Source organism: Bos grunniens, chromosome 11, assembly GCF_055505025.1.
Source record: "Bos grunniens cultivar Pamir isolate PY7600 chromosome 11, Bosgru_T2T1.0, whole genome shotgun sequence".
Taxonomy (NCBI): Eukaryota; Metazoa; Chordata; class Mammalia; order Artiodactyla; family Bovidae; genus Bos; species Bos grunniens.
Window position 1 is genome coordinate 1,605,962 of NC_141175.1, and position 19,252 is coordinate 1,625,213.

At 58.7% G+C, this 19,252-nt stretch overlaps 1 protein-coding gene and 1 long non-coding RNA gene across 2 annotated transcripts; one reads left to right on the forward strand and one right to left on the reverse strand.

Moving 5' to 3' along the window:
- Positions 1 to 4,093: 4,093 nt before the first annotated feature.
- LOC147362224 (uncharacterized) lies at positions 4,094 to 5,473 on the reverse strand. The gene is made up of 2 exons (XR_015136033.1): positions 5,177 to 5,473; positions 4,094 to 4,287 (listed from the first exon to the last, which is right to left on the reverse strand). It is a non-coding gene; the product is annotated as an uncharacterized LOC147362224 (long non-coding RNA).
- Positions 5,474 to 5,514: 41 nt separating this feature from the next.
- Positions 5,515 to 18,662, forward strand: LOC147362225 (endoplasmic reticulum mannosyl-oligosaccharide 1,2-alpha-mannosidase-like). The gene is made up of 13 exons (XM_086324105.1): positions 5,515 to 5,613; positions 7,187 to 7,295; positions 7,975 to 8,090; positions 9,742 to 9,896; positions 10,126 to 10,238; positions 11,351 to 11,536; positions 12,215 to 12,363; positions 12,735 to 12,923; positions 15,841 to 16,031; positions 16,549 to 16,669; positions 17,126 to 17,323; positions 17,400 to 17,531; positions 18,149 to 18,662. Exons 1-13 carry the CDS (start codon positions 5,515 to 5,517, stop codon positions 18,350 to 18,352), a joined length of 1,962 nt encoding a protein of 653 aa, XP_086180231.1. The 3' UTR covers positions 18,353 to 18,662.
- The last annotated feature ends 590 nt before the right edge of the window (positions 18,663 to 19,252 follow it).

Genomic DNA, 19,252 nt, shown 5'->3' on the forward strand with positions numbered 1-19,252 from the left:
GGAAAGCATCTGATTTTTCACTGTCAAGTACAATAGTAGCTATTGGGTTTTGCATGCAATTGTAGCAGGTTAGGGAGTTCTCTTCTTTCCTTAATTTGTTGAGAGCAAAGCTAGTGGAGGTGATGGAATTCCAGTGGAGCTATTCCAAATCCTGAAAGATGATGCTGTGAAAGTGCTGCACTCAATATGCCAGCACATTTGGAAAACTCAGCAGTGGCCACAGGACTGGAAAAGGTCAGTTTTCATTCCAATCCCAAAGAAAGGCAATGCCAAAGAATGCTCAAACTACCGCACAATTGCACTCATCTCACACGCTAGTAAAGTAATGCTCAAAATTCTCCAAGCCAGGCTTCAGCAATATGTGAACCGTGAACTCCTGAGGTTCAAGCTGGTTTTAGAAAAGGCAGAGGAACCAGAGATCAAATTGCCAACATCTGCTGGATCATGGAAAAAGCAAGAGAGTTCCAGAAAAGTATCTATTTCTGCTTTATTGACTATGCCAAAGCCTTTGACTGTGTGGATCACAATAAACTGTGGAAAATTCTGAAAGAGATGGAAATACCAGACCACCTGACCTGCCTCTTGAGAAATGTGTATGCAGGTCAGGAAGCAACAGTTAGAACTGGACATGGAACAACAGACTGGTTCCAAATAGGAAAAGGAGTTCGTCAAGGCTGTATATTGTCACCCTGCTTATTTAACTTCTATGCAGAGTACATCATGAGAAACCCTGGACTGGAAGAAACACAAGCTGGAATCAACATTGCCGGGAGAAATATCAATAACCTCAGCTATGCAGATGACACCACCCTTATGGCAGAAAGTGAAGAGGAACTAAAGAGCCTCTTGATGAAAGTGAAAGAGGAGAGTGAAAAAGTTGGCTTAAATCTCAACATTCAGAAAACGAAGATCATGGCATCTGGTCCCATCACTTCATGGGAAATAGATGGGGAAACAGTGGAAACAGTGTCAGACTTTATTTTTCTGGGCTCCAAAATCACTGCAGATGGTGACTGCAGCCATGAAATTAAAAGATGCTTACTCCTTGGAAGGAAAGTTATGACCAACCTAGATAGAATATTCAAAAGCAGAGACATTCCTTTGCCAACAAAGGTCCGTCTAGTCAAGGCTATGGTTTTTCCTGTGGTCATGTATGGATGTGAGAGTTGGACTCTGAAGAAGGCTGAGTGCCGAAGAATTGATGCTTTTGAACTGTGGTGTTGGAGAAGACTCTTGAGAGTCCCTTGGACTGCAAGGAGATCCAACCAGTCCATTCTAAAGATCAGCCCTGGGATTTCTTTGGAAGGAATGATGCTAAAGCTGAAACTCCAGTACTTTGGCCACCTCATGTGAAGAGTTGATTCATTGGAAAAGACTCTGATGCTGGGAGGGATTGGGGGCAGGAGGAGAAGGGGATGACAGAGGATGAGATGGCTGGATGGCATCACCGACTTGATGGACATGAGTTTGAGTGAACTCCGGGAGATGGTGATGGACAGGGAGGCCTGGTGTGCTGCGATTCATGGGGTTGCAAAGAGTCGGACATGACTGAGCAACTGATCTGAATCTGATCTGATGACATCAATTTATGGATGTTAAACCAAGCTTACATTCCTGAAAAAAATGGTCAAAATGTACAGTGTTTTCTGTGTATTGCTGAATTCTGTTAACTAACATTTTGTAGATAATTTTTGCGTTTATATTAATGGGAGATACTGGTCTGTGGTTTTCTAGTGATTCCTCTTTCCAGTCTTGGTATTGGATTAATACTGGCCTCATAGCATGAGCTGGAAAGTATTTCCTCCTCTTCTGTTTCCTGGAAGAGTTTGTGAACATTGGTGTTAATTCTTCTTTAAGCGCTCGGTAGTCTTCACCAGCAACCCCACCTGGGCTTGGGCGTTCTTTTGGAGGGAGGTTAAATCACTAACGCCTTCTCTTACACATATGTTCACGTTTTCCATTTCTTCTTGCATCAGTTTTGGTCATTTGTATCTTTTTAGGAATTTTCCCATTTTATCCAAACCCCTGCACGGCGCTGTGTTTGAAGGGGCTGCTCCTCCCTCCCTGGCAGCTGAGCCTGGGGGTCACAGCCAGGCGCCCCTTCCCTGCCCGGCTGCGGCCCACAGCAGGTCCGGAGCTGGCTCTCCGGGAAGCTTGGCCTGCACGCCTGGCAGAGTTCTCTCGAGTTCCGTCCAAAGCCTCAGCCCCCAGAAAACAGTGGGACCCGTGGAGGGCGCCCCCCCCCCCGCCCCCGCCCCCAGCCTACAGGGAGCTTCTGACAACACGGTGCCCGCACTCCTTACCGCCCCACCCAGGGAGGGGTGGGCACAGACCCTCACTGCACACCCTCAGCCTGGTCAAGGTGGGGAGAAGCCGGCTGCCTCTGGTCTCTCTCCACGGGCTTGGCTGCTTGGGGCCGCTTCCCGCCTGGAGAACAGCACAGGGCGCCTGCCCCTCCTCCTGTGAACAGCCTCCTAAGTGCCGCCCGCCCCGCCCCTCCCCGCTCCTCCAGCCCACGTGCGGCCATCTCCCCCAGGAAGGGTGCTGTCCCAGGGGCTTCAGTGGCAGTGAGCCTCCCGCCTCGGGTGTGCCGGCAGGGTCAGGGCCAGGCCCAGGGCTGTGCCTCCACCCAGGCTCTAACCTGTGCCTTACTTGCCTTCTCCCAGCTGCTCCACAGGCCAGCAGAGGGCCTAGGGCAGACGAGGGTCACCAAGGAGGAGGCCGAGGTTGAGGGTCCCGCCCGGCCCAGGGGCTCCTCACTGCCACGACGGGGCAGCCTCTTTCGCAAGTCGAGTTCGTTGGGTAAACTATTAAAACAGCTTGCTTTCACAAAGCCTTTTTATTTTCAAATAATTACACCTTCACGTGAGGTTTCGCTCAGCGCAGAGAGGTCCCGGGTACACCTCGCCGTCTCCTGCAATGTCTGTCCTTCTGCGATGCGAGGACGCCGTGACCAGGAGACCCTGGTCGTGCTGAGTCCTCTCTCCCGGGTGAGGCTCCCTGTGGGTTGGGGGTCCCATGGCTACAAGCATCTCCCTCCTGCTTCCTTAGGAGCCACGTGCCCCATCATCTCTCACCCAGACAGCTGCTAGTTGAAGCAACTGAGTTTTGAAAGATGGACAAACTCAGTTTTCCCAGGATGCAGGGATTTCCAGTCAACACCAGGTGCTGGGATCCAGCCCGGCCTGGCGAGCGCGCTGTCTGACCAGCGAGTGGCGGAGTGGCACTGGGTGTCCCGGGTCTGCGTCCGTCCAGGGGCTGCAGCCTGGTGGCCCTGCGGCAACGAGAGCCCGCAGGCTGAGCTGAACCCAATCTGGGCTGCCCACGAATCTCCCTGTGCTCCATCCAGCTCTTTCCTAAGATTGCAGGGGAGCCTGGGAAGACCTAGTGGATCAGGCACCTTGGGGGCTGGTCTAAAAGCTGTCCCTTGAACCAGTTCTCTTGGGGGGGAGGGTGAGAAACCATGACAAACTCTCCTCCAGATGCCACCGTTTCCCTGGTAACTGATTGTACAGGGAGGAGTCCTGAGGGCATGGCTGGAACTGCCAGCAGAGCGGTGTGTGGAAGACCTGCAGAGGCCCCAGGGATGACCCCTAGAGAGGAGGGAGAGGTGGGAGAGGAGGGAGGGAGGTCTCTGGGTCGGGGGCAGACAGGCCTAGGTGCTGGGCAGTAGGGGCCTGTGCTGGGGAGCCCTCCTGAGGCCCAGGAAGGTCATAGCTGGGATGGCAGGAAGCAGTGGGTTCCCCCATGGGGGGAGTGGGCATTGGGACCTGGAAAGCCCAAGGGAGGGGCTGCAGAGACCACTGGGCGGGGCCCCAGATCGAGCAACCCTCTGCAGCCCAGGCCTCCTTTGCCCCGTGTGTTGAGGGGAAACAAGCTCACAGCAATGCAGTGCTCTTTGCTGCATCCTGAGGACGATGGAGTCTGCTGACCTCAGAAATAAGCACTCAGTTATTTTACCAGCAAAAGTGGACTTTGGAACATCACAGGAACTGCGATTTGGGACACGCAGGCTATAGCAAAAGCCATAGGTAAGTCCAACAAAAAGGAGAGGAATGGTTACTTTATAGAGAAAAGTGAGGAAGGTGAGAGGTTTGGGGGTTTTTTTTGTTTTTAATGAAATCTCCCTGGGAAAGACTGCGAGTTCAGGGTGAGGATGGCTTCTCGTGGGCTAAGTCGCTGAGGTGACTGCCTCTGGGAGAAGCAGTGCGCTGTCCTGTGGGGCCTGTGACTGACGGCTCTTTGCTGTTGCGCTTCTTCCATCGTGGTTTGTAACTGGCTGTTGACCTGGAACAAGGAAACAGCCAGTTATTTTACCCGCAACGTGGATTTATTCTGGAACAGTTAAGAACCGGAATCCAAGACAAACAAACTAAAGTGACCTTCCAGCAAGTGCTGAGAACAAAAGAAACCCTTTCATAGATGAGAAGGGGGGCTGTTCTAAACAAAGGGTCCATTGGAGAAAACCCGGAGCCGGAGGTGTGGCGGCTTTTTATTTGTTGCACTCTCATTGGCTGAACGGTTGCTGAGCCGGGAGAAAATCTCCCTCTGCCTGGGGCGTATGTAGCTCAGCACCTTCCTGTGGGGTCTGCCACTGAGGCTGCCCCTTAGGGCGATAGAGCTCCCGCTCCTGGTCTCCTGACTGCACCTCCCTGAGGGTTCCCTTGACTAATTTTCATTCACTGAGGGTTCCCTTTACTAACTTTAATAAGTCCAATGGACTTCCCTTGTGGCTCAGCTGGTAAAGAATCCGCCTGCAACGCGGGACACCCGGGTTCGATTCCCGGGTTGGGAAGATCCCCTGGAGAAGGGAACGCTACCCACCCCAGTATCCTGGCCTGTAGAATCCCACGGACTATACCGACTCTGGGTCGCAAAGAGTCGGGCACGACTGAGCGACTTTCAAACGTATAGGTCCAATGGCTTTCCTGGTGACGGCAGAGACTCTGCCTGCAATGCAGGAGACCCGGGTTGGATCCCTGAATCAGGAAGATCCCCTGGAGAAGGGAGTAGAACCCACTCCAGTATTCTTGCCTGGAAAATTCCAGGGACAGAGGAGCCCACAGCCTGGTGGGCTAGTCATGGGGTAGCAGAGCTGGACTCGACTAAGTGCCGCGCGCGCGCGCGCACACACACACACACACACACACACTCGATGAAGACCCCGAGGGCCCACCTGCCTGACTCTGCAGCCCTCTGTCCTCACTGAGCCCAGTCGGCCAGGCCCCAGCCCCACCCCAAGGCTCCGGGAAGACAGCGGGTCAGGTCCACCCCGAGATTCGGGGCGCCCCGCGCACGCGGCGGAGCCGCCGGGGAAGGCTCGGCCGGTCGCCCCAGGCCTTCGCGGGGGAGCTGGGCGGGGACGCAGCGCGTAGAACGCCGGGGGACCGGCTCGACCAGAGCGGCTCCTCGTCCGCCCGGCAGAGCCGGGTAACGGTCGGGCGGGCTTCTGCGCACGCGGCATACCGGCAGCGCCGCCGCCCGGCCCCTGAGGCGCCAGCGCCGGTCGCCGGCATGCACCCGCGGCCCGCACCGCCCGGGGGCGCCTTGGCGCTGAGCCCCGGCGGGAGACCGGACGGCGGCGGAGCGCGGGGGCCCTGCTGGCCGTGGCGGGTGAGCGTCCGCGGCGCCGGGCTCAGGCCTGCGGGGCCGGGAGGGCGCGGAGCGCGGCGTGAGACAGCCTCCGCGGGCGGGACAGCTGCCACCCGGCCCCGGCCCCGGCCCCGCAGCCGCGCCCGCACACGCCCGCCGGCTGCGGGGGCCGCGGTGCCGCCGCGGAGCCCGGGAAGAGACCCTGCCAGAGCCCGGCCGCGGCGCCGGCCCCCAACCTGTGCCCCGCGGGGCCTGCGGTAGGGCCCGCTGTGTCGCCCAGTGTCTCTGGTGGGCTCTGGCAAAGCGGCCTTGGATGGGGGCGTCTGAGACCCCTTGCGCCTCTGTCTGTCGAAGGACTCACCCACCCTTGACTCTTTAAGGTCACACAGAACTGACCCCTGGCGCTTCACCGGCACCCTGAGCCCTGAGTGTGTGAGTGCTCCTAGGAAGGAGGAGCCCATGCGCGGGATTTCATTTATCCCTCTGGCCCCTGACGTCTACTTGCTGACCCTTGGAGCGTTTGTCTCTGTCTCATGTCTCCGGTGTCATGTCACCCCTTCCTCAAGCTGGCCTCTGGAGCTAAGACATTCAGAAACCCATTTCCTTTGGATAAACTTTGCCCCATCATTATTGAAAACTTTATAACAAACTTCTTCCTCTGACTCAGGCCTATGTCCCCAGAGGGGCTTTTCTTTTACTTCTGCCACGAATCAGGAGGTTTTTGTCCAGCTACTGATAGGAGACCAAAAGGAGAAACACACACACACACACAAAACCTAATATGATCTCCCTCACCTTAATTCTGTTATTTCTGACTTTCATGGCCTCATGAAGATGAAAGAAAAACAATACTCATGTCTCACCCCAGACAGACCTTGTGGTTTTTAAGTCCTTCACATCACTGATCCAGAACCTAAGTTGTGAACCTGATCTCACTTCAATAAAATATGCCTGCTGGGGTCACTGTTGTCCTGTTACAAGGCCTGGCAGATCAGGGGCCTCCAGGAGCCACCACCAGAGCCCGCTGTCCTCTTTAGTGTGTTGTGGACCTGCCTCTCAGGAGGGTTTTTTTTTTTTTTTTGACTGAGTCAGGCAGCACCCAGGAGCTTAGTTCCCCAACCAGAGATCAAACTGGGCCCATGCAGTGGAAGCTCGGAGTCTTAACCACGGGATGCCAAGGCTTTCCCAGTTGGACCTTTAAAAACTTGCTTTTTGCAGGAGGCCTTTAACACCATGCAAGGAACTTGTACCCGTGGAGAGGTGGGGGCCTGAGTCCAGCTAGTGGGCTGCAGGGCCAGGGTGAGGCGGGAGGGAGCTGCGGCCAGCACACCCGGCTGCCAGTCATTCTCTGCGCCCATACCAGGCCCAGAAAAGGTCTCCCCACGGGTTTCATTCTAAGTGGACCGGTGCAGGTGTCGGCTGCAGTACCGCTCCAGCCTGCGGCCCCCGCTTGGAGGAAACGTCCCCGGTTCAGAAGCAGCAGAGCCCCATGCTGGGCCTCGGGAATTGCTCCTCATCCTCCCGGAGTCTGACACGGCGGGAGAGATTGCTCCGTGTGCTCCTTTCAGTAAAATGGTCGTTCTCTGTCCGTCAGAAATGGAAGCAGCTGTCGAGGTTACAGCGGATGGAGGTCCTCTTCCTGCTGGTGGTCCTGATGCTCTTTGGCCTCCGGTCCTATGTCCACGTGGCCGATGAGTGGACAGGTACCAGCTTGCATGATCCTCGGGTGTCCTGAGAGCTGACTAAGGGGTGCCACAGCGATCTGGCAGCGGCAGGAGGCCCAGACTTCAACGCATTGGCGGGAAGTGAGATAAGGAGAAGCCTAGAATGTTCCCAGCACCCCGCTATAAGGTGGCTGTTAATCTGCCGTGTGTGACTGTTTCCCAGACGTCTGCTGTGAGAAGCGGCCTGTCGGCCCGGCAGTCTCACACCGAGATCCAGGTCCGAGGGTACAGGCGGAGTCTGCACGCGCTGCGCTGCAGGCGCTTCCTAACACGCACCGCAGTGCTGGGAAGGAAGCGCAGGTGCCGGCAGGAGGGGCAACTCCCTCCTGGGTTCTGCTCGCGGCTCCTTGGAGGAGGAAAGCTGCAGAGCCCGCGGCTGGCTCCCGTGAATGGCCCGTGTGCCACCGTGGGCCTCCTCGAAGTGGAAAGATAAAGGCCAAGTGTGTGGGTTGTGGTGGGGTAAAGACAGAAGCTGCGGGGGCTATGGGCAGGCTTTGCTTCCCTGAGGCCACTCTGGAATTCCTTGGCCTGCCCTCTGCGGAGGCCCCAGCCTGTCCTTTTCCAGGAGGGCTGGCTGTGTAGGTGCTGTTTCCAGCGCCCTTTGACTCTCCTCTGGGCCTCGAGGCGTATTGGAGATAAAATAGATTCTCCTGTTTAGCTGTGGACAGCAGGTCGGCGGCAGCAGGGCAGATGAGACCAGCAAATCCTCCCGTCTTGCCAGCTCCTCAGAAAGCAGCTGAGAACCCGGAGGCCGTGGCGGGGCTGTCGCCTCAGGTACTTGGAGTAAACTGAAGGTGGAGTCGCAACTGGGGTCCAGGCCAGAGGCGCTTCAGCACAGCGTGGGCTGTTTGAGAGGGACTGGGAAGAATTCTGCTTCCTGCCGTGTGTCTGAGGTTTTCACCTGAGGCTCCTTGCTCTGGGCTGGGGGGATGGAGGAGACGCGGAGAGAGGAGGAGGGCCATTCTGTCCTCTGTCCTCTTGGCCCATCTGCTGCTCCGGGTCCTTGGGAGGTGAGAGAGACCGGCCCTTTTCTCTGGGATCTACTGGCCGGGGGCGGTCAGGCGGGGGCTCCACTCTGGACCTGCCCAGACAGAGGTTCTGGGGCCTCCGCATCACAGTGGGGTCAGCAGGGAGGACTGGGAGTTGGCAGGTGCGTGGTGCCTGCCATCCAGAAGGGGTGGGGGCAGGGGTGAGGCCGCGTCCTGGGGAACCCCGAGCCGTCCAGGGGGGCGAGCGAGGGCGGGGTAGCACGTGGAGACTAGAGGGCGAGGCGTCAGCCAGAGCCAGGGCAGGTCCCACCCCAGGAGGGCGGCCGGCCTCTGAGCGCCCAGGGTGCTCTGTGCCAGGTGCACGCTCCTGCGGGTTGGGGTGTCCAGGTATGCCCAGGCGCCCCCAGGGAGAGGCTCTGGGACTGATGCCGGCCTCAAGCCCCACAGGCTGCCTGCTCTCACCCCGTCTCTCTGGAAGGTCTGTGTGTGAGAGAGCCGGTTTCTCCCTTTAGAGCCAAGAGCATTCCTTCTGTCACTTCTGTGCCCACTCTTGTGTGTTGACTTCACGGTCACGTGACAGCAGAACGTGGCTGTTTCTCCTCCGAGAGACACGTTTCCACACCTCAGCATCCATGACCTGGACTCTGGGGTCCAGGAGGGGCCTGGGATGAAGGCGTGGACATCCACGTCTCCTGTGGAGCGAGTCTCGGGGCCCCTGCGCATCCTGAGTCCGCTGGCACCTCCTCTCTGGGTCCGATGCCGGCACTCGTCCCCGAGACCTGCTTCATCCATGGAGCTTTGTTTCAGCCGCACCTACTCTCGTGACCTGGGGGCCCGGCTCAGTGGGGTTTGGATCTTGGAAGGGGGTGTCTTCACGGATCCTCCGCCAAGGTGTCCGTGGGTGCTGCCGCCAGAGGCTTTCCATTCACGGGTCTGTGTCCTTGGGAGCTGGAGGAGTTGCTGTCACAGCCACTGTTGGGGGGCTGGAGCCAGGATGAGTGCGGCCTCCCACGGCGCTTTGTCACTGACCGGCCGCCTCTGCCGCAGCCTTCCGAGGCTGAGGTGGGAGTCCCGGGTGCAGGCCTGGGCAGTGTTCTCTGTGGCTCCATCGACGGGGATGGGGTGGTTTATCCCTGCCCTGCTACCCTTAGGGTCTGACTCCCAGACACGCTCTGGCCAGGGGCTTAACTGACTCTCCAGGGCTACATTCACCCATCGGCAGAGCCTCCATCAGGGAGTCAGAGCCAGGATCTGACGAGAAAGGGGCTCCTCCCAAAGCTGCGCATCGTATGAAAAGTGGAAAGCATTTCCTCTAGGAAACGGCAGCTGCTCAGCCAGTCCACAGCGCTCCCTACGTGGCTCCAGGTCTGACGGGACGGGCTGCGTCCTAGAAGCGGGATGGAATCATTGTACGAGTGACTCTTGTCTCTGTCCAGAAGCCCCAAAGGCATTTCCGACGAGGACCCCCCAACCTGCAGATTAGAGCGCCCGATGGAGACCCCCAGGAGAGGAGGCAGGACAGGGCCCAGAGGAGGGCAGAGGTGGTGGGCGAGGCTGGCTGGGGAGCAGAGGCGCAGAGAGACGGCCTCAGGTACCGGGAGCGTCAGAGATGGTCTGATTGTGGGAAACCCAGAGGCCTCTTTTGGTGTTTTTTCCCCTGAAAAACAAAGAGAACCAGCCTGACACATAAGGATAGCTTTCCTTTGTCACAGACTGTGCCCGTGGGAAGCAGTTTCGGGGACTGCTCACTTGAGGTCCCCCGTGTAGAGTGGGAGGCTGAGCAATCCACCTCTGCTCTGAGTTTGATTCTCTCCCTCCAGGTGGAGGGGAGCAGGGACCAAGCTGGAGCAGGGCCCCAGACACCCTCCCAAGAAGGCAGAGTTCTTCGGCTGGCCTTTTCAGCAGCAGGCCCTAAGGATTCGGGCCAGTCGAAGTAAGGGCCGCCTGTGCCCTCTGGGCCTCAGCTGGCATTCATTCTGAGGGCGCAGCGCTGTGCACGCTGGAGAGTGGGGTGGCTGTGCAGCTCCTGCCTTCCCGTGGAGCACGGGCACCGGGGGTCCTTGGGGTCAGGCACTCTCCAGAGCCTTGGTGACGACGTCCGGCCCCTCTGCGGCTGTTCCCCGCGTCCAGTGCTGCAGCTGCAGGAGTTACACATGCAGGAGGCTGGCCTCTCCGCCTGTGTCCCGGTGACAGGCCTGGGTGCTGCTGTGCACCTCTGTCCTTTGGGGATGGCCCCAGGCCGATGGCTCTGGGCAGATGTGCAGGGTCCTCAGGCTCCAGCGCAAGAGGTGAAGGGCCTGTGGGCGGCTGGGCTCAGTGAGCCCCATGCAGCCTGCACACTGTGGTCCTCACGTCCCCGTTGAGATGGCGGTCTGTCCTCTGCCCATTTGACCGGAGAACTGAGTCTGCAGCCTGGCTGGGACCCTCTGCTTCCAGCGCTGGAGTCCCCCAGGAGAACCAGGGAGCCAGGAGGGGGACTTGTGGCCACGGCCCTGAGGGACACAGGGCGGGGTTAGCAATGGATGACTGCGTGTGGGTGTGGACAGCGGTCCGCCTTGCCCACGCCGGGCTGCACGTGGGGCAGCGTGCACGCCTGGTGTCCCCTTGTGCAGTAGCCCTGTGTATGCATGCAGTTCCCTCACACGGGGCGAGAAGCCACCGCTGACGTGCTCCAAGCCCCGGGAGGCATCTGATCAGCCTTGAGGTGTCAGCTCCGTTTTCTCCTCCTCGGAAGCACCCTCAGCTGACTGGGTTGAACACAGGCACCACCAGATGCCTTCTTGTCCGGGTCACCAGCACCCGTCACGTTTGATGTCCACAAGCCAGACTGCACACCAGGCACACTGGGTCCTCTGCTTTCGCTCCTTCGCTGTTTCCTGGAGGGGGGTCCCTGCTGGGACCTGGTGCAGGCTGACCAGCCTGGGCTGGTGGCATCTTCAGCTGGGCCTTCACTGCAGCCTAAGGTGCCCCCACGGCAGGCTCACTCGCTGTGGGGCCACAGGGCAGGTCTGCCTGGGTGCCCACACCCTGCTTTCCTCCTCCCAGCCCCCCAGAACGAGCGCCAGAAGGCTGTGGTAGACGCCTTCCTCCACGCGTGGGCTGGATACCGCAAGTTCGCTTGGGGCCACGACGAGCTGAAGCCCCTGACCAGGTCCTTCAGCGAGTGGTTTGGCCTCGGCCTCACGCTGATCGACGCACTGGACACCATGTGGATTCTGGGGCTAAAGAAAGGTACCTGCCCGTCCCTGTGGTGGGCTCGAGCTCGCCGCGCGTGACCCTCGGGCCCGAGCGCGCCTGGTCTGGGAGGCGACCACACGCTGCGTCCTGCTGGGCTGTGCTTCCCCTTGTCCTGGCTGCCAGCGTGGCTGTGCTGGCCGCGGGCAGCTCTCTGTCCTCGCACATCCGTGCGCCCTGCGCCTCCTGCAGAGCGCCGAGCGTGGTGGAGGGTGGAATCCAGGGGCGTCTGCAGCCCGTGTTTCTGGTGGTCAGGAGGGCCCTGTGGGGGGAGGCGGCACGTGATCCGACGCGGTGGCCGGCCGCGCCCCGAGTCTCCCTCAGGCCTTGTCGGTGGAGACAGGGTGAGACGGGTGGCGTGTCCTGGGTATTTCTGAACTGGCGCGCACGGCCCTGTTCCGTCTAACACTTGCACTGCAGGCCTCCAGCCACTCATTCTCTCGTGCTTCTCTGTAGCGTGGCTTTGACGTTGAGCACTTGTGCTCACGCTGCACAGCCTTCCCCCAGCTGCACGCTGGCCCCATGTTTTCTGTGCGGTTGGAGGACTCCTGGGCCCCTCTCCTGCGTGAGGAGGTGATGTCGGAACCCTGCCGGGGTGTGCAGAGCCCCGAGGGCGCAGCCAGGAAAGGCTGGCCTGTTCATTTGTTCCTGTGTCTCTGCTGTTCCACGTGGTAGAATTTCAAGAAGCCAGGAAGTGGGTGTCAAAGAAGTTACGGTTTCGGAAAAATGTGGACGTCAACCTGTTTGAGAGCACAATCCGGATCCTGGGGGGGCTTCTGAGTGCCTTCCACCTATCTGGGGACATCCTCTTCCTGAAGAAGGCTGTGAGTGTCCCGGCGTCGGGTCTGCTCGCGTCCTGGGGGGACTGGGGTCTCAAGTGCTCAGCAGTCATGGGATTAGGCTGTGGCGGGCGTTTGTTTCCGGTTCTGTCTCCTCCCGCTCTGGCGTCTGTTTCCGAGCACGTGGGTGGCTGAAGCAGCATTGTGCCAGCCTACTGCCTGCCCGTGAGGTCATTCTGAACGAATTGAGTCCAGCTCGGTTTTTGTAGCTGGCCAGGGTTGGGTCAGGTGAAGCCAGCATACTCGGGTCTGTCCACGGAATTAGATGAAAAGGGGTGTTGGGTTCACCATCGTGTCGTGGAGACAAGGCCGCCGAGCAGCAGGAATCGTTGACTCATCACTGTGTTGTGTGTCAGGAGGATTTTGGAAATCGGTTAATGCCTGCCTTCCGAACACCCTCTAAGATTCCATACTCCATGGTAAACATTGGCACTGGAGTTGCTCACCCACCCCGATGGACCTCTGATAGCACGGTGGCTGAGGTGACAAGCATTCAGCTGGAGTTCCGAGAGCTCTCTCGTCTCACGGGAGATAAGAAATTTCAGGTATGGGGGGGCTCTGCCCCCGGCTGGTGCGGGTTTTCTGCGGGGCCGTCTCCGGCTCATGGAGGTGAGTGCAGGTCTGCGTGGTTGTGGGTGCTGGGCCATGAGACTCACGTCGGTGTTGGTTCTTGTCCCACGTTCTCCTGCAGAATCGCATTTTCTGGTGATGCCAGAGGCGCAGATGGGAGAGGCCTTGACTGGAGGCCGAGTCCTCTGCCTGGCCTGCGGGGCCCCGACAGCTGACGGCTTGTCCTGCCGCGCTCGGCATGGCCTGGTGTCCACTTGCTGTTGTCCTGTGCCCTCCTGCAGTGGCGAGGACCGCCTGCTGTGTTGTGGCTGAGTGCCACGGGGTGTGTTGGAGCTCTGGGTTTCGTAGCCAGGTCAGCGTAGGTGACGTCGTCGTCGTCCCGTTTTGGCATCCAGACTGGGCCCTGCACACAAGTGTCCCGGGTGGGCAGCTGGAGTGGGGTGCTGGCCTGGCTCCTGGTATGGGGGGCGGGGCAGTGCTGACCCCCGAGTCTTCCTCCCAGGGAAAAAGTCCTAATTTGAAGACTTGGACTGGAAAAAGGCCTCAATGGTGTCAGGGATTGCTGTAGTCACAGCAGTCTGCAAGGCTGTGAGCTTCTATCCACTACAGGCTTCCTTGGTGCCCAAATGCCTCCCTCAAATGTTCCGGGGACCCTGCCATCTGAGCCCAGAGAACAGACAGCACCTGAGTGGGTTGGACCCACACTAGTCCTGTGGACCCTCATTGCCCACCCCGCTCTGCCTTTCTGAGCAGCTTGGCACAGTGAGAGGCTTCCGCTTATGTAGTTCCTGCTGCAGTCACCGTAGCCCTTCCCAGTTGAAACTGGAGAAACTGAGGCAGGAAGGGTGCTGGTTACTTATACAAGATCAGAGGTAGTGGGAGATGGGGAATTCAGACCCACAGCATCTACACTTGAGTCTTTTTTCTTCTATTTTGTAGCCATGTCAATATGCATTATTAAATGAATGTAAAGTGAATACCAAATCTGAAAGTCCTCTACCTGTCATCGCTTTCTTAAAAAACACAGAGCACAGAACACAGCACAAGGACTCCTCTCTGTGCACAGTCCTGTGGCGTCAAGCACAGCCAGACCAGCGTGTAGCCGTCATGACCGTCACCTCCCCAAACTGACCCCCTGTCCTCAGCTAGACAGTAACTCTCCACTCTCCCAGGCCCTGGACATGAGCATCTACTTTCTGTCTCCATGAAAAATACTTTCATTTTTTAAAATGTTGCCTCTTTCTTTTCTTATTGTGGTAAGAAAATCATGTAACATAAAACTCGCCATCATAAAACCATCTTGAAGCATCCAGTTCATAAGTGTTCAATCTGTTCACACAGCTGTGAAACAGATCTCCAGAACTTTGTCATCTGATGAGCCGAAGCTCTGCATGCATGACATACTGACTCATTTCATTAGATCTTCTGTCTCTATGAAGCGTGCCGTTCAGGGTCTGTCATATAGGTGGAGCCATACGGCGTCTCTCCTTGTGAGTCTGGCCCATTTCATGCAGCGTAGTGTCCGCAGGGCTCACCCACAGAGTAACAGCAGAATTTCCTTCCTTTTGAAGATTGAATAATATTCCATTACACAGATGGACCACACTGCTTTTCCATTCATCCGTCAATGGACACTGGTTTGCTTCCGCACTGTGGTTACAGTGAATGATGCGCTCTGAACACAGCTATAATGACGCACTGTTAGACAGAATGCCCAGAACTGAAACCGTGAGAGCGTGAGGTCACTCAGTGTCCGGTGTTCTTGAGGAAGCGCCACCCCACTGTCCCAGGCGGTTACCATTTGGGTCTCCACGGCCGTGCACAGGTGCTTCACTTGCTACACGTCCTTGCAGCTCTTGTTTTCTGGGTTCTTCTTTGTGTGGTTGGTTGGTAGTGGCCATTGGAGTCAGCGTGACGTGATATCTGATTCCTGTGGTACCTGCTTCCATTTCATTAGTGATCGATGATGTTACACATTTTTCACATGCTTATTTGTATGTCTTCTTTGGCAAAACGTCTATGAAAATCTTTTGCCCTCATGTGAATCAGGTTGTTTGGGTTTTTTGTTGTTGAGTTGGAGGAATTCTCTATACATTCTGAACAGTAATCCTGAATCACATATGCAGCAAATATTTTTCTCTCATCTGTACTTTGCATGTTTCCAGCGTGGATGGTGTCCTTAGATGTACAAGAGATTTTCATTTTCACAGAGTCAGTCTCTCTGTTGTGCTGCCTGTGGATTAGGCATTGTGTTCTGATCCTGGGATGAAGTGTGGCCTGCCAGGTGCCACCTTAGGTCAGCGAGCCCCTGCTAGTGATGGAGGGGAACACGCACCGTTCACGTGAGGTTCCCACACACCCGAGGGCAGTTGCGTGTGCAATGAGCCACGTGCTCATAAGGGTCGCTTGCAGACACACGTTGCCATGTCTCGGTGGTTGCGAGATCGCAGAGGAGTAAGCAGCTCCCTCCAGGGAAGTGTGCACACTGACGGGTGTGTAACTGTTGGGTCCGGACGACTGAGAGGAAATGTGCACAGAGCCTTGGGGACACACACACGTGCTGCCCTGGCTGGATAGGAGCCCAGGCGGGATGGGTCTTGAGAGGGAATAGATGGTCCCCGGTGGCGGAGGACTTTGGGGCAGTTGTCATCATGAGTAGCAACCTTGGGCTGGGAAACAGATGTGCCTGCCAGCCCTGCAGGAAGTGGGAGCACTCAGCAATCCTCAAGAGGGGTCCCAGGCCCACAGCTGTGGCCTCAGACACTGTCCCGGGTGGAGGCTGGGAAGGGTCTCAGGGACGAGTTCAGCCCCACGGTAGGCCGTCCGGGCACTGTCTCAGAAGACAGCCTCTCCGTGTGGCCCACCCACTCACCGCCCCCACCGTCTGCCCAGGAGGCCGCAGAGGAGGTGACGAGACGTGTGCATGCCCTGCACGGGAAGCTGGACGGGCTGGTGCCCATGTTCATCAACACCAACAGCGGCAGCTTCACCCACCTGGGCATGTTCACCCTGGGCGCCAGGGCCGACAGCTACTACGAGTACCTGCTGAAGCAGTGGATCCAGGGCGGGAAGAAGGAGCGGCAGTGAGGCCTGTTTCTCTGCCTTCGGGGTGGCCCCCCGGGCTCGGGGTGGCGGGGCCCTCTGTGGGGAAGGGTGTTTCTGTTCATCCTATATGCAGAGCAAGGACCGGCCACCGGGGTGGGCAGACAGGGGTCTTCCTTGGGGTTGTGGCTGCTCGGTCGTCGGCTCCGGCGGGAGGCAGCCAGGACCATGTGGGCCTCCTCACGCTTAGCACTTTGACACTGAAAACTCACACATTCCCAGGGAGCAGCCTGGTCGCTCCTTGTTCAGTTATAAAAGAGATAAACCCCAGTGGGGTGCTGGGATCCTCTCAAGCCTCAAGCCTGGGGGTGACTGTGGCCCAGGAAGCGTCACTGACTGGGAGCCCGCAGGCTGGTTCAGGCTGACCCCATGGGGCTGGCAGGGCCGGGCCTCATAGATCCCAGAACGGGGACAGGAGCTCGGGGTCAGCCCTGTTTGTGGACCTGAGGGCTGTGCGCCCGCCTGGCCAGAGCACACAGGCCCCGCTGGTCTGCATAGGCTGCTGGAAGACTACCTGGAAGCCGTGGACGGGATCAGGAAGCACCTGCTCGCCAGGTCTGAGCCCAGGAAGCTGACCTTCGTGGGGGAGCTCAACCACGGCCGCTTCAGCGCCAAGATGGTGAGTGGGAGGGTGTTTCCCTGATGCGGCCTCAAGGCAGCGTGGGGACCCGGCCTCTGTGCTTGACGTCTGATGGCTCTGAGTGGGGACGACCGGGGGGACCTCGTGATCCTGGCCGTGGAGCGGGGCGGTCCCGGGTGGATGTGGGTGTCCCGTGAGAGCAGCAGGAGGAGCTGAGGTCTGTGGGGTGCCAGGGCCCCCACCCCGGAGCCCCCACCTCCTCCAGGTCCCCTGCCCTGCCCCGAGTCTCTCCTTCCATGCTCTCGGGGAACCCCCACTCCCAGTTGCACCCCGTCCTGCTCTCCTGCAGCCAGGGCTCTGTCAGCCTTTGAGGTGGTCCTTCCAGAAGCTGCTCCCCTGCCCGTGTGGGGCCCCAGGTGCTTGGCCCGCAGCCCAGTCCCCTGTCTGAGGCCTGACGGCGCTGGACCTGCTGCTGAGGTGACCCTGTGGTTTCAGGACCACCTGGTGTGCTTCCTGCCGGGGACACTGGCTCTGGGTGCCCACCACGGCCTGCCTGCTGAGCACATGGAGCTGGCTCAGGCACTCATGGACACCTGCTACCAGATGTACCGTCAGATGGAGACGGGGCTGAGCCCCGAGACCGCACACTTCAACCTCCACCACACGAAGATCCTTAAGGACGTTCAGGTGAAGGTGAGCCATGCTGGGCCCAGGGCTGGGCCAGATGGGAGTACCGGGAGGCACCTCCTGAGCCCATGTGCCTCCCCAGGCGGCCGACAGACACAACCTGCTGCGGCCCGAGACCGTGGAGAGCCTGTTCTACCTGTACCGCCTCACAGGCAACCGCAAGTACCAGGACTGGGGCTGGGAGATCCTGCACAGCTTCAACACCTACACGCGGGTGAGCCCCCACCGTGTCCCCAGGGCCTCACTGTCACCTCCCAGGGGCTGCACTGGGAGGCCCTGCCCTGCTGTGAGGGCCCAGGGGTTGGGGCATCTGTCTGTCTTGTCTGGGGGACAGCTGTGTCGGGAGGGTCCCTGCAGTGGCCCGAGGCGCACAGACCGTGTCTGTTGGGTCCTCCATGTGGCTTGGGCAGCGTGTTTCAACCCAGCAGGTGGGAGACCTCTGAGCCGCTACTCCCCAGGCCGGGGGCCCCAACCCGCACCACCCCCTGCTATGCCCAGGGCCCACTGCCCACCCTGGCAGGGCTGCGACTTGACCTTCGCCCCGTGGCCCCTGAGGTGGACTCTATACCCCTCGGGTGGCCTTGGGGCCTTTGTGAGGCCTGCACAGGTTTTGGAGGTGGCACTTGGCATCTGGTCACTGAAGGGAACCATGGCTGACCTCCAGGTGGCCATTCCCTCTGGGCTTTGGAGTCCTCCCCGCCCCATACCCTGCCCTGGGGGGCAGTGTGTTCTGGGGTGGGCAAGTGCCCCGGGAGTTGGGGGTGCCTCTGGCTGGCAGCCCTCCAGAGGGCTGAGCCAGCATCGTGACTTGCGGCCTCGGCTCTCGAGCAGGTCCCCTCGGGCGGCTATTCTTCCATCAGCAACGTCCAGGACCCCCGCCACCCCCAGCCCAGGGACAAGATGGAGAGCTTCTTTCTGGGAGAGACGCTCAAATACCTGTATCTGCTCTTCTCCGACAACCCCGACCTGCTGAGCCTGGACACCTACGTGTTCAACACAGAGGCTCACCCCCTGCCCATCTGGGCCCCCTCCTAGGGCGGGATGGCTCACGAGTAGGCGCTGCCCAGGAGGCTGATATGTGCTGTCCGTGAGGATGCCTGTCGGCAAGACCCGGGCCCTGACCTTGGCTGTTGAGGTGTCCCCTCAGCTGGCGGCACGTGCTCCGGGCCGGGCTGGTGACAGAGGCCGGTGGGCCACAGGGCCAGGATGTTTCGGGGCCTCATAGCTGCTCGGGGTGGCCACTGGGCGTCTGGTGCTCTGCCGTTGATTCTGTGCTCCTCGCCTGGTTCCTGTTGGATCACCGTTTGGAACACATAGGAATAAATGGGCGGTGTGATTCTGGGGATCCTGTCCACTCAGCGAGTTTCTTCCTTCTTCCTAGAAAATCAAATCAAATGACTACATTCCTGAAGCCTGAACACTCTCCTGCTGCCCTGCAAGGGCTTCCTCGGGGTCCTGGGCATCTGGTCACCCCAGGCCACTTTGGCATAGAGCCCATGATGTGATCAGAGATGGTCTTGGGCACAGCCCAGTACAGCCCAGCCTCGGGGTCACAGCCTGTGAACACGCCCGACGCAGGGGCTCGGGGCGTCCTGACCTCATGGGGATTCGGGCTCCTGGCTGGCTGTGGTGTTTACACATTGGACTCAGGGATCCGCCCCCGCCTTTACAGGGCTGGGCAAGGCTGGGGGGCATGTTCACCGGCTCCCAGCCCAATAGATGGACTTCATTTGGGATAGAAGCACGTATGCTCTGTGAGGTTTCCCATGTGGATGAACTGGTCTCTGAAATGCTGGGGGTAGATTGAGACACTCCAGGCTTTTGGGTCCCAACTCTATGTTCTGTGCACTGAAAGTCATATTGCCCCCTTCAGAAATCCTAATCCTGTTAGATATAATGAAAAACGTCAGCAAAAAGTTCAGCAAAGCCTAAGAC

Excerpts from the sequence above, each read along its gene's own strand:
- LOC147362225 (XM_086324105.1), top strand. The coding sequence starts at position 5,515 with ATGCACCCGCGGCCCGCACCGCCCGGGGGCGCCTTGGCGCTGAGCCCC. Across the intron at positions 8,091-9,741 it reads TGGCGGGGCTGTCGCCTCAG|AAGCCCCAAAGGCATTTCCG; the intron begins GTACTTGGAGTA and ends GTCTCTGTCCAG. Across the intron at positions 17,532-18,148 it reads GCTTCAACACCTACACGCGG|GTCCCCTCGGGCGGCTATTC; the intron begins GTGAGCCCCCAC and ends GCTCTCGAGCAG.